The following is a 14,388-nucleotide window of genomic DNA, read 5'->3' as shown; positions in this document are numbered from 1 at the left end:
AAAATAAAAAGTTTATTTGTATTTGATATTACTTAATGAATTCTTTACCTTATAACATACCAATTTTTAAATAACTGGTGTATTTTGCACCCCAATTTGCCCTGGCATGTTCCCAGGGATGCACCATCAATATGCTACTAGTATTTTTCTATGGTTGTAGCTGGTTATTGACATCACTTTGAATTTTTTTCAAGCCAAATTATCTTGGCTACATTTTACTATCTTTGAGGACTGATCATTTGTTTGTTCCCGTGAAGACAGAAAACCTTGGCCCTGGCAATGCTAACTTTCTCAGCTCACTGCCACGTTGATATACGGTGACAATTCAGACAGGGAGATTCTTGGTTCACGCTAGTCTCTGCAGAAAAGGCGTTTGAAGACCTTCTCTTTGTTCCTCCCAAGGAGATGTGACCCTTACTGGATTGCTGCCCTCTCAGAATATGCATTGAGTCATCATTTTTAAAATCACTATTTGCTTTTTTTTTGAGAGAGAAATTATCCTAGGGTATATGTGCATCAGGATTTCAGGTTCTATTGCCTAGGGCTTCAAGAGTACATGAGAATCAGCCCTTCCGCACACCCCAGTGAAAAGATGACTTAGGTTTGGGTACGGGATGTTGATATGCAGAGTATTTCCTACAGACTCTGCTTTGAGTCTGTTCAGGTCTAAGCAACTTATATAAATCAACCCTTATAAATCCAGGTGAATTAAGAAAACAGTTGAGGTTACTTTGACTCCCCGGAACACCTATAGCAATCAGGAACTTTGGGGAAATAAGCACTGGTCAGGGATTCTGTTGTTCCTGGGCTCACTGGCCCATATCCATGTATGAGCATCAGTAGGGTAAATGATGCCTGGGAAAAATGTTCATGCCTTTCCTCCTTATTCCAAGCCATAACTGGCATGGAAATGAATACGTATATAGCAAAATGGTGGTGAATTTATATATTGCTATCCAATGGGTACAAAATTGATATTAAAAAATCTCCCACTAATTTCTTTGCAGATCCTCCTTATACTGGAGCCTAGGCGGGGCCCTATCCCTGCTCTATTCACAATGTCTCTGGATATCAACTCCATCAGTTGATTACTGATCTTCAAAATATATCGACTTAAAAAAGAAAGACAAAATGAACTGGCCTTTAATCTGTTAAATAATACAGCAAACTTCAGAACATTGTTAGTGATTCTAACCTGAAACTATCTTGTCTAATCCAGAGCTGTCCATCCAAAACCCTATACAGCTCATCCATCACAGCTAGATATTCTGGGCTGGATCTAGCTGAACTGTCAGAAAGCTATGTACATAATGCTTCTTAAACTATGTATAGAACAGCTTTCCGTGAACTGTACTTTTAGAGTAAGGGCCTCATCTTATGTTGACGGATCTTCTATGAAACAGCTTTTCAAAAACCACCACTGGCTTCATGATAGGAATGTTGCTGTGGCCCCTTCCATTCCATCATTCACTCCCACTCCGTAAAGGGCCACGTGAAAGTCTTCCTTCAGAACTACATGCAGGAAAACCATAATTCCTCCCACATAACTTGTTTGCTTTTTCCCTGACAAACAACACAAATTAAATCAGCAATAACATCTTTTACCTTTGGCTACCAGAAGCTAGTAGCCAAATTGTAGGACATATGTAGGATCCTATGGCTTACATATCTGCATTTGAAAAACCCTCCTCCTAATATTTTTATTTTACCCCCATTTTCCTCCATGTAGCCCCTATTTCCTTATTTTAATTGTGTGAATTCCTGGAAGCCACTTTATATACTTTCCCAAACAAGATAGGGCATAAACAAATAGAAATAAAGAAATCAATTTAATTTATCTTTTAAGGTATCTTCTAAGGAATCAAAAATAGAAGATGACTGAACAGAAGGTTTCTACTCTGTAATATTAGCCATGATTTACTCTCCTTTACATTACAGATTAAACAAAAGAAAATTTGTAGCAATAAAATGAAAGCTCTTCAATTACTATACTAATACAGAAATCAAATGTCTTTAGATATGTCCTCCATATCTAAAGGTATACAACAGTGATGATGATATATGCAAATATTGATTGCAGCATGTTATGTAAAAACAAAATATTGAAAACCACTCAAAGGTACATAAATAGGGGATTTTTAAATTAATTATAGTACATTCATTCATGTAATGGCATACTGTATAGCCATTTAAAAGAATGAGTCAGGTTTATATAAACTAATGAGGACTGCTTTCCAAAACGTAGTGTTACATGAAAAAAAATCAAGATACAGAACCGTTCGTACTTCATGCCATCATTTATGAAAAAGGGAAATTTTGAAAATGTTAAGAAATCTCGGCCAGCCTCGGCCTCCCGAGGTGCCGGGATTGCAGACGGAGTCTCGTTAACTCAGTGCTCAATGGCGCCCAGGCTGGAGTGCAGTGGCGTGATTTCGGCTCGCTACAACCACCTCCCAGCCGCCTGCCTTGGCCTCCCTAAGTGCCGAGATTGCAGCCTCTGCCTGGCAGCCACCCCGTCTGGGAAGTGAGGAGCGTCTCCGCCTGACCGCCCATCGTCTGGGATGTGAGGAGCCCCTCTGCCTGGTTGCCCAGTCTGGAAAGTGAGGAGCGCCTCTTCCCGGCCGCCATCACATCTGGGAAGTGAGGAGCGTCTCTGCCCGGACGCCCATCGTCTGAGATGTGGGGAGCACCTCTGCCCTGCCACCCCGTCCGGGATGTGAGGAGCGTCTCTGCCCGGCCGCCCTGTCTGAGAAGTGAGGAGACCCTCTGCCTGGCAACCGCCCCGTCTGAGAAGTGAGGAGCCCCTCTGCCCGGCAGCCACCCCGTCTGAGAAGTGAGGAGCGTCCTCCCTCCTCGTCCGGGAGGGAGGTGGGGGGGTCAGCCCCCCGCCCGGCCAGCCGCCCCGTCCGGGAGGTGAGGGGCGCCTCTGCCCGGCCGCCCCTACCGGGAAGTGAGGAGCCCCTCTGCCCGGCCAGCTGCCCCGTCCGGGAGGGAGGTGGGGGGGCCAGCCGCCCCGTTGGGGAAGTGAGGGGCGCCTCTGCCCGGCCGCCCCTACTGGGAAGTGAGGAGCCCCTCTGCCCGGCCAGCCGCCCTGTCCGGGAGGGAGGTGGGGGGTCAGCCCCCCTCCCGGCCAGCCGCCCTGTCCGGGAGGGAGGTGGGGGGGCCAGCCGCCCCGTCCGGGAGGTGAGGGGCGCTTCTGCCCGGCCGCCCCTACTGGGAAGTGAGGAGCTCCTCTGCCCGGCCACTGCCCCATCTGGGAGGTGTACTCAACAGCTCATTGAGAACGGGCCATGAAGACAATGGCGGTTTTGTGGAATAGAAAGGGGGGAAAGGTGGGGAAAAGATTGAGAAATCGGATGGTTGCCATGTCTGTGTAGAAAGAGGTAGACATGGGAGACTTTTCATTTTGTTCTGTACTAAGAAAAATTCTTCTGCCTTGGGATCCTGTTGATCTGTGACCTTACCCCCAACCCTGTGCTCTCTGAAACATGTGCTGTATCCACTCAGGGTTGAATGGATTAAGGGCGGTGCAAGATGTGCTTTGTTAAACAGATGCTTGAAGGCAGCATGTTCTTTAAGAGTCATCACCACTCCCTAATCTCAAGTACCCAGGGACACAAACACTGCGGAAGGCCGCAGGGTCCTCTGCCTAGGAAAACCAGAGAACTTTGTTCACTTGTTTATCTGCTGACCTTCCCTCCACTATTGTCCTGTGACCCTGCCAAATCCCCCTCTGCGAGAAACACCCAAGAATGATCAATAAAAAAAATAATAATAATAAATTTAAAAAAAAAGAAATCTCTACAAGGATCAATAGGAAACAGTGGTAGCCTGTGGGAAGGTGGAACTAGGTGTCAGGAAAACAGGAAAGTTAGAAATACTTACCTTCACTGCTGTCTTGCTCTTAGTATGTGTCTTTTAATTTTTCACCTAATCATGCATTTCTTACTTTTCTAAAAGGAGACAATTTAAGTATATAATTGGAATAAAGATTAGAATAACTAACAGAAAATATATGCCCCTATGGTTTTAAGGACACTACAAAAAGTATTTTGGTACAAAAATGTCTTAATATTTCCTGAAAATCTTTTTATCATAAACGGTGTCCCCAAAATGGTATTCAGATCTCAGAATTCTACATATTCCTCCTTAATAGGTTATAAGTCTAGAAAAAAAAAAAGGCCCATGCTATATACAAAGGTATAAAAATTATGGCTAATGGCTGGGCGCGGTGTCTCATGTCTGTAATCCCAGCACTTTGGGAGACCAAGGTGGGTGGATTACCTGAAGTCAGGAGTTCAAGACCAGCCAGACCAACACGATGAAACTCTGTCTGTACTAAAAATCAAGATACAGAATCTCTGTATCTTGTCTCTGGATATCAACTCCATCAGTTGATTACAAAAATTAGCTAGGTGTGGTGGTGTACACCTGTAATCCCAACTACTCGAGAGAGAGTGAGGCAGAATGGCTTGAACCCAGGAGGCGGAGGTTGCAGTGAGCCGAGATCCTGCCACAGCACTCCAGCCTGGGCAACAGAGTGAGACCCCGTCTCAAAGAAAAAAATAAGTATGGCTAAACTACAAATATAATAAAAGATCAATGAATTAAGCAATTCCTAAAGGAATGTGTGGCTCTCTCTTACAAGTAAACGATAGGCAGGAAGCCATTGGGAGACCCTGGCAAATGGACACATCTCACTCCATTCTCCTAGCTTCAGCCCATTGCCTCTGGTCTGATGGGAAACAGATGATGGGAGCAGATGGACATTCACTGAGTTGTCAGAGGGATTTCTTGGGAAAGAAAAGGGATCAAAGAATCCTAAAATCAAGGAAAGATCAGACTCTGGATATGGGATTGTTGGAGCCTTTGGGTCAGCATTGCCATTCAGTCTTTCCCCTTAAACTATCTTCTCTACTGAGTAAGAAGCCATTGGGCAATTGATAAAAATTACAAATGTATCTGCCATTTGACCACATATAAAAATTTATTTTGCAGAAACACTAAGAACATGCAAAACAACATTTTTAACATATGTTCAAAGTTTTTTTAGAATTGCTTGTGTTAGCAAAAGATTAGAATCAACATAAATGTTCATCAGTAAGAGACTTGCTAATAAATTACAGTATAGCCATACAATGGAATGCTGAGTGCATAAAAAAGTAAGGAGGCGGCTGGGCAAGATGGCTCACGCTTATAATCCCAGAACTTTGGGAGGCTGAGGTGGCCAGATCAGTTGAGCTCAGAGCTTGAGACCAGCCTGAGCAACATGGCAAAACCCAGTCGCTACAAAAAATACAAAAATTATCCAGGTGTGGTCGCTCACGCCTGTGGTCCCAGCTACTCAGGAGGCTGAGGTGGGAGGATGGCTTGAGCCCAGGAGGTAAGGGCTCTAGTGAGCCAAGATTATGCCACTGCACTCCAACCTGGGTGACAGAGCAAGACCCTATCTCAAAAAAAAAAAGTAAGAAGGTCTATAAAGAAAACCTTTCAACATGTACAGTTGTACAGTTAAGAAAAAGCAGCAGCATACAAAGCAGTGTATATAGTATGCTTTCATTTGTACAAAACAAGTGGGTGATAGGGGAGAGATCTATTGCAATTTACCCATAAGTAGGTAAAATATTTTTTAAAGTATACCAAAAACTAATCATGCTTGTTGCTCTGAGGAGGGATATTTAAGGAAATGAATACATTTTCTCCTACAAAATAAATTAATATTTTCCAAAGATTGGTGGAAAAATTTAAAATACTGCACAAAATCAATGGGAAAGGGGCAAGAGTGTCTGCATGTGGCAGTGGGGGGCAATAATGAGGGTTAGGCCATCAGAATCCCTCTCCCTTGCCCTTCCATCTCCCCTGTGATGAAGGCCCATCCCTGTGATGAATATCTTCCCTTACCCACTGAAAGACACTGCATAGAATCATTGAGCTTCACTAATTATCATCTGGAAAGCATACAGTGGATTCAACTAACTCAAAATGCAAAGAACATGAATTCTGTAGATAAAAAGCGACAAAAAGAAATGCTGGAAGTTACACACAGGAGGTGAGGGAGAAGACACCTACATTTTTGAAAGCATATCAAAAATTTCCACAAAGCAAACACAGTGTTGTTTCTGGCACCAGAAGTGCCTTCTTGGTCCCAGTGTGTACATGCGTGGGCAACTTCAAGCAGCATATCCCTGTGGCAGGTATTTGAGGACAGATCTAGTTGCTGAACTGGCAGAGAGGAGAGTGCTTCCCTTTAGTTGGCCTGGCCTTCTAGCTTAAGAAGTACTAAAATTTCTAATCCATAAAGGTTAAGACCTGGCCAGATTAAGCTTATGAAGGGATTTCAGGAAATCAGTAGATCTTAACAGTATTACATAAAGATCAGTTCTAATTGGGGAAAAGAATAAAAGAGCAAAGCAATTTCTCTGAAACTTAACTTTGAAGACTACACATACTAACAAATTACCTGTTTGAAAAGGTCAAGATTCTTCAATGCTGATCTTACTTTGGAATCTGCATTCCAAGACCACTTGAAGTTACCCAAAGGTACATGATGTTCTTAAACAACCTTTCAAGGAAAGTGGCAGTTAAATAATCTTAATCAAAAACTTCACTTCCTAAGGATTTGTGGATTCAAGTTTAATGTTGCAAGTAATCAAAATTATTCCTTGCCTTGCTTTTATTCCTACCTAAAAGCAAACAAACAAAAAACAGATTCTGCATTCTCACCTCAAAATTAGAGGAGGAAGCTACTACACTAAGGACAATGAAGTGTACTCCGCTCCACTAAGCTGGCCCCAGAATTCTGCTAGCAATCTTCAATATAGATGTAAACAGTACAATCCCCACCCCTTTTGAGAGCCCCTGTTACTTTTTGGGTGCATACAGGTATAAAAATTGCTTTACGTTTAAAATACTAACTCATGTTCAATGGAAGTTGTCATAGTTGTTGACCTCAAATAGAAAGGCATTTACTAGTATAACCTCTCTGTGGAGGGAACACTATGTGTGGCCTTCAAAACAAATTCTAACATTCTAACAGCTCTAATTTTCTCTTGATTATTTTAAAGAGAGTATTCAAAATCCAAATAATCAAAGAAATATATAATCTATATAGTTTTGTGATTATGGACAGGAATAACCAGTTTAGGGAGCAAAAATAAATCATGTTCCATTTATAAGACTGAGTATCTGAACCCAGATAGGAGAAAGAAATGAAACATGAAATTTAAATATTTTGTTTACTAAATCAAAATTCTCTGCTCAAACTAATAGCCTTTTCATTTGAAATGCAGAAAGAAATAATTCAATAATTTTTTCATCACTTCCAATATCCACAATCATTAGCCAGTAATATATATTATCCAACAAAAATTATTTGACCACTCCAAAACAGCTTCAGAATGAATTACTATATCTCAGTCCCTATGTTTCACTAACCTGTAAGTTTATCTGAAGCCGATAGGAATCCAAAATTTTCACTTTACGTGGAAGAGGCAGCAGGAGGTTCAGAGCTAACTAAGCAAGGTCAATCTGTAGGTGTAGGTTTCACATCTTTCCAAAATCTCCAGCAGAAACATAAGAAAACATCTCAATTTTCCCTGTTCTTAAGGATAAATGATACAAAACCATCCTAATTCACATCATTTCCTTCAGAAACCACAAGTTGCTCAATGACAGCCAAAGAACTCAGAAACGGAATAGTTTTGTTAAAACTTGGAACTGGTTGTATTTTTAGTTTTTCTTCACACTTCTATAAAATGCTTTTAACAAAAATGCTATTGTCATAAGCCACATATACAGTCAAATCTCCGAGTAAACACAAGGACAACCATACAAAAATACAATATTTAGATCCTATATAGTTTTTCTACATTAAGGAAGTTTTCAGATGCAGTTTAGAGCTTCAACATACCTTGGAAATATGCTTGTGTAATAAGAAAACTGTAGCTGAGAAATGTTAGACACCTATTCAGGTACAAAAGTCAGAACTTGAACTCAGTTATCCTAAATTATCTAGTGCTTTTGGTTAACAATTGTTTCCACAGTGTACACAGCTTTTAAAGATGAAATATGCAACCCTGAAAAATCTTTATTACAGAGGTCTCCACTTGGTAGAAGGAGAGAAATAAAAGCATAATTAAAATATGCCATCAAGATGACAAAAAAATTACAGAGCAAGAAACACACATTTTGTGACAAACCTCTGAGTGATTTAAGATGCTGTGTGCTGCAAATATGCAATCATCAGTGTGTGAACATATTAAAAAATTTTCACCTGACAATAAACAGCCACATCAATAGTCAATAAAAGTAAAGCCCATGACAGTTGGAAAATCAAATGTTGAATTTTCAATATGCTAGAGATCTGTTTAAGAGTCAAGAACACAAAACAAAGAATCAAAAAAAAAAAAAAAAAAAAAACCAAGGGTATGACCTATAAAAGAACTATGAAAACACAACCTGCCTATTTCTGGAACGGGTCATGCTTTCCCTAGCAGGCAGGAATGTTGGGATAGAATGTTGGGTGGTACAGGCAGGAAGCAGCAGGACAGGTTCTATGCCCATTTGAGTAGCATCTCTGATCCTTCTTTCCTGAGTCCTAGAGGGAAGGATATAAAGTTTCCCAGCTATATCTGGCTCTGCTTAGACATAGTGAGCCAGAAGGAGAGGTCTACCAGCTTTAGCATCCTGCAATATTAGTCGGTTTCTCCAAACAAGACCATGGATAGGAAGATAGCAAGTGAAAATGAAGGGCAGCATGTTTTCTACGGATACATACATTTGACTCACATGAATATTAAGTCAAACATCTCACAAATGCTCAACCAAATGGAACAAACACTCACCAAAGGGTCACTGCACTAAGGCATAAGATCTGTTAAATAATATAATGAGGGTACCACCACCTTTCCCTACCTACAAACACACCTTCTATGGGATAAGTTGGGAAGATCTATGCAGTAATAGGAATAGTTTCTTTTTGTTTTGCTATGCTGTTTTGAAGGAAAATTCCAAAGTGAATCATTCAGAAAAGAAGAGAACCAGAGCACCTCTGATGAGGAAGGGAGAATAGCCCTTCCTTATGGGAAAGAACTACATGATTATCTAAAGGTCGAAAAGGCAAAAACATTTTTCACATTAAATTCGCTAGAAGTTCTTTGGAATCTTTATAAGGAATCATATTAGATTGAATTGTTATACAATAGCAAGGCATTTTCTTGAACAAATGTAGTGACAAAACTTTTAATTTCATAAAGACTTTCTTTAAAATAATCAGGAGTTTTCAGAGATATTTCATTCAATCTGACCAGCCTCTTTTTGGTTTGTTCTGCCCCTTCAAGCTTACTTCTCAGCCCCACATTCCTCTACCTGTTTATATCAAAACAAAGACAGGCAGAACTCTGAACTGACAAGAGACATTTGCGCCATCTAAGATGCTGGAAAAATAAAATACACAGAAGGAAACATTCACCTTTGAGCTAATTTTTACAACCTTGCCAACTTCAATGTTAATAGTAAAGAACCATTTGTGCCTTTTTAATTGAAAGGAATTTTATTTCACTGTAACATAGAGAACCTTGGAACTACTTTGATTTTGGAAGTATAAACATAAAAGGTGAAGCAAACGAATGTTTGCCTAACTGCTATGTGCGAGCTGCTTGGCTAGACCCTTTGCACGGGGGGTCAATTACATTCTCTTAAAGGGAGATGGTGGTAACTCCAGTTTCCAGTAAACAAAAGAAGTAGGCAAAGCTGCTGTGCACTCACTGGTTAGTCTATTCAATATTGTTTTAAGGGAAGATGATCAAAAAAGAAGAATGGTGCCTGGTGGAATTTAGTCTTCTGTAGTATCAGAAGTATTTGCACAGCTGGAGACTGCAGGTATAGAACTACTCATTTTTCACTCAGGAGGGTTATGTGTAGGTGTGTTGGGCCAACAGAAGGGTCCTTTCTTCACATTTTGGTTATTAGAATCTGTTGGTTCTCAAATTCCATACCAGGTAGGCAAACATTCATTTCCTTTACCTTTCTATTCCCAACCACAGATTGTGGTCTTTATGTGCAATTAGAGTCAATCTGTGACTGTCACTGTCCCTCTTTCACAAAATTAAGGAAGACATTGCAAGCATCCTCAAAAATTAAAATAGCAGAGGGAACTCCTAACTTTCCTGAACTTAAATTTGCCTGACTCCTCACACTAGCAACCCATCTCTAAGGCAGGCTTCTCCATTGCCAGCTCTAGCCTTCGTAACTGCCCTTCTCTCTTCCTCTAAGCCTCCTCCTCATTAGCAATAAAATATATATTCCAATGTAGAATCCAACTTAGTTCCCATCATCTTACCAGAAGTGCCCCCTACCCCCGCCCCAAGCACTCTAAGGGTGCTCTGGAAAGGTACTTGATCATTTGAAGACTATTTTTTTGCAGTAGGAGTGAGATACAATTTTAAGATCGCGATAAAATGCTGGGGACAAATTTCCTAAATTTCTCAAACTCTTTTGATGTAGCTCTAAATTTTACCATTAAAATATCCATTTGTGGTCACAGAAAAGGTGAAAATCAGCTTTCTGATTTGGTACTTATTACATGAGGTTGGTTACTTATAGAACTTAAAAATAATGTTGTTTCAGTGGCTTTGTTTCATTATACTGGGTGGTCCATTTAAAACACTGTCAATACAACCCCAGTTCAAAAAAGGATTTACAAATGGGCCACTTTACACAACAGCTATGGTGAGGATTATATAAGTACTCTAAGGTTCAGAGTTTATTTTGTGTAAATACGGTCTAGACTCATTATCTTATCCCCATCTCCCAGCCTGGAGCGAGCGAGTCAGCGAGAGAGAGAGAGAGAGAGAGAGAGAGAGAGAGAGAGAGAGAGAGACAGAGACAGAGACAGAGAGAGAGACAGAGAGAGAGAGAGAGAAATAAACCTGGTAAGAAAACAGGAAGGAGCTGCAGATTTGGGGGGAAAAATGCTAAAAGAAACATTTAAGGTGGCTCTCTGTGAATGACAAAGCTGGGCCGTAATACAGGTGGCTAAAGCTGAAAAGAAGCAGAATAAGGAGTCTGGACTGTACCTGAAAATCCCCAAGTCAGACCTGCAAGGCCAAGCCTTGCTCAGTAACGAACCCTCTGATATGTGGGGTGAAGCCATGAACAAGGTGGAAAGCCACACCTCCCAGGGAACTGGAGTCCCCAGGCTTGATACTCACGCTGACACTGTCCCCAAGACTGGCGAGCCCAGCCCCAGCAGCAGTCAATCCTCCCACCATAACGACATAGGCCAATCGATGACACTATTTGCCTGGGCCACCTACCAAAAAAAAAAGATTCAAAATAAATAAGGACACTTTTGAGAAGAAAGGTAATTTCCTCTGTATTATTACTTTAGAAAAAATGTCAACCACACCCAACAATTTTCTACAAACTCTTTTATGCCTGCAGAAATTTAAGGTTAAAACACCTTCACAGAAATAGTTCTGCTATGATCTAATGTCAAATTTCAGACAGTTAAATACCCCATCCCCCAACACACAAGGGTAGGAGAAAAAACGGGAGGGAAAGATGCTTTCTTAACTAGAAATAGCACCAGCTAACACCAACAATTCTCAAGGCTGCCACTCACAGGATAGTTTCTGAAGCTTGAAATAAAACAGATTCCTCAAAGACCCACACCTGTTACTGGGGTGAAAGCCAGGTTTGACTGATTCACCATAAACTGAAAAGTATTAAGTAAGACATGTCAAAGCAGAAAAAATTTCTGCCTCATATAAAAGGTGGATGGGGGAAGGAGCAGAAAGGTTTCTCAAAAATCAAGTGTAACAGAGCTCTTTTTGAGACATAACTGTGGCAGAAACAAACAAACAAAAAAAGTACTAGAAAAAAGTCTAAATAAAACCAAGGAGAGTTTAAAGTGTAGCTGATATCTCAAGTATCCTTGTGGTTTGAAACGTGCTTAGATCAACAATTCATAGTATTTTCCTCTCTAATGTAAATAATGCCTAAAGAAAGTAATTTCAGGATACAGATTTATCCACCTGATTACACGTTGACACATTATTTGCTAAATTGTTTCCTTGTATAGAGTCACACCTAAATGACTTTTTTCCTCTGGGTATCAACATTTTAATTTGCTGTTTTAGATATCTTTTTAAAGTTACAAAAAGCTATATGCATTCACATCATATGCATATCTTGTGATGGGTTTCTTGTTGCAAAGATGTGTGCAAGAAATGCATAACATACCCAAATGTGAGCACAGAATTGCTTTTAAAAATAAAATAAAAAGGTCTACACTCTGGCTGCTATCACGTTTTCTTAAAGTCTCCTTATCTTTTCAATTCCCCTTTTCTTTTACCTGCCTTTCTACCCCCAGGCCCAAAGTACAAAATAACCCCGAACTTTCTATTTCCTCCGACCAGGTAGTGAACAAGCAGCTGTGCTTTTTCTTGGCGCTCCACTGGTTCCCCTCCGTTCGCCTCCGGGTACAAGAAAGCGAATCAATTGTGGAATTGATTCGTTCCAAGATTAAAGGTAAAACAGGTGCGGCATCTTTCTTTAGGACTAGGCAGGGACCTACACGGAGGGGTGGGGGCAGAGGTCGCTGAAGGAAGGCGACCGGGCGGCGGTGTGCGCCAGAGTAAAACCTCTTTTCGCAGCAGCCATCTGCACCCGGGACGAGCCTAGTCTGTAACTGCGCAGAGGTGAGGGGGACCGAGCACACCCTCCCGACAGACCCAGTGTCTCTCACACACCGGAGCGGCCCCGGAGCGCGGGAGGACCGGCTGAGTGACAGCGGAGACGCGGCCCGAGGTTGTTGGAACCTGTCACAGCACGCCGCCGTCAGGCTCGCCCGAGTCTGAGGAGCGGCGCAGTGTGTGCGCTCTCACACACACATCCACACACTCATGCTCACATTCACGGAGCGCCCACCCTCCGGTCCTCATTTTGAGTCGCCTTCCCTCAAGAAAACCAAATGGGGAGGCCCACAAATCTCCCCCGTAACCCAGTCGCTGACTCGCGCCCACCCTCTGTGTGAGCGGCCCCGAGAGCCCTGAGCCGAGCCCGGGCCTCCCCCCGGGGGCCTGGAAGCTTCCCCAGTGAAAAGCCGTCTAGTTCAGGCGCGGGAGTTTCCCGGGTAAGGGATGTTCCGCGCGTCACCTCGGCGTAGGTGGCTAAACCGCGCCCTCAGAGCCGAGATCCCAGGCTCCAGCGGCTCCTCTCCCTCAGTCCTAATTCCCGAGCCGGGGCGAGTCGCCCTCGGGGGGCCGCGGATGGGGTCCCAGACTCGCAAGGGCGCGCCCTCTCCGCCTCGGGCGGGCACTCGGAGCCGCTGGACCGCTCTCCTCGCGCCACGCTGTGCGGTGGCCCAACTTCTGGATGGAGGAGACGCCTCTCTGACCACGAAACCCCGCGGGGAAAAGTGATCCAAGACAGTGAGTGTGAAATTAGCGCGGGAAGGAGGAGAGGGCGCCCCGGGGCCCAACTCACCTTCCGTCGAACTCGGCGGCCGCCTGCAGGTAGAGCGAGGATACCAGCACCAGCGCCAGGAGAAAATCCATGTTGGGCAGCGGGTCCTGGGGCGCAGCGCAGTGGCGCGCGAGGAACAGGTTGGGGTGGTGGGCGCCGATGGGAGGCGCCCCTCTGAGAGTCTCGAGGAACCCCCAGCCCTCGCCGCCCGGGCTACTGCTGCCGCTCCCGGAGGACAGCGGCGAGGCGCGCGGCCGGAGCAGGTCTGCTGCGCGGCGCTCGGAGCCCCCTCCCGCTCCCTTCTAGCTAGGGGAGGCGCTGCAGGGGTAGCTGCACCGCCCGCGGGGAGGGGCGCCAGGGGCGGGCAGGGGGTGCGCGTGCGCCCGACTCGCCGCCCTTCCAGCCCCGGGCGAAGGGTGAGCGCGCTCCGCTCCTCCCGGGGGCCCAGCGGGGCAGGCAACTCGGGGGCAGGGGCGCTGCGGGACGGCAGTGGCTCTTGGGGGTTAGCCAAGCAGGGCGAGCCCCAGCCTGGGAGAAAAGTTGCAAACCCTCTCTGGGAGAGGGAAAGCAGGGTGCCCAGCAGGACAGGGGAGTGGAGGAGGAAAGGAGCCCGAGGCGTAGGTGCACGCTCCGCAGGTTCCGCCCGAACAGGTGGTGACTGCAGGGGCGAGCAGTAGCTTTCACCGGAGGGCGGAGAAGCCCTAGAGCAGAGAGGTTTATGGGGCTGGAGCTGAGCAGTGTCTGCATTTACTAAAACCACAGCACGACTTGGACAAATTAGCGAAGGCAAACTCTGGGAGTTTGCTTTTCCCGCAGAGTTGGCAAAGGCATATTTTTTATTTTGTAACTAACCAAAAGAAATATTTGGCTCTCCAGTCGGGTTTTGAAGAAGAAATGAGCAGACTGTTTCTGTCTCTATCA

General features: G+C 43.8%; 1 protein-coding gene across 9 annotated transcripts in view; it reads right to left on the bottom strand.

The window, feature by feature from the left end:
* NPNT (nephronectin) overlaps positions 1–14,159 on the bottom strand; it is an 80,161-nt gene extending 66,002 nt beyond the window's left edge. For 2 of the 9 annotated variants that reach the window (XM_008955354.4, XM_008955355.4), the window contains exons 1-2: positions 13,489–14,159; positions 11,211–11,311 (exon numbers count right to left, since the gene is read on the bottom strand). In XM_008955354.4, the coding sequence (XP_008953602.4) occupies positions 11,211–11,311; positions 13,489–13,559 (172 nt within the window). In that variant the 5' untranslated portion in view covers positions 13,560–14,159. Of the gene's footprint in view, positions 1–6,460; positions 6,563–11,210; positions 11,312–13,488 lie in introns of those variants that run through there. The other 7 variants (XM_003829974.5, XM_003829975.5, XM_063603853.1 and 4 more) reach the window with 6 other exon arrangements.
* Between the last annotated feature and the right edge of the window lie 229 nt (positions 14,160–14,388).

The sequence above is a fragment of the Pan paniscus genome, chromosome 3, assembly GCF_029289425.2.
Source record: "Pan paniscus chromosome 3, NHGRI_mPanPan1-v2.0_pri, whole genome shotgun sequence".
NCBI lineage: Eukaryota > Metazoa > Chordata > Mammalia > Primates > Hominidae > Pan > Pan paniscus.
Note: the sequence above shows the minus strand (reverse complement) of the source record. Positions and strands in the feature narration are given on the sequence as shown.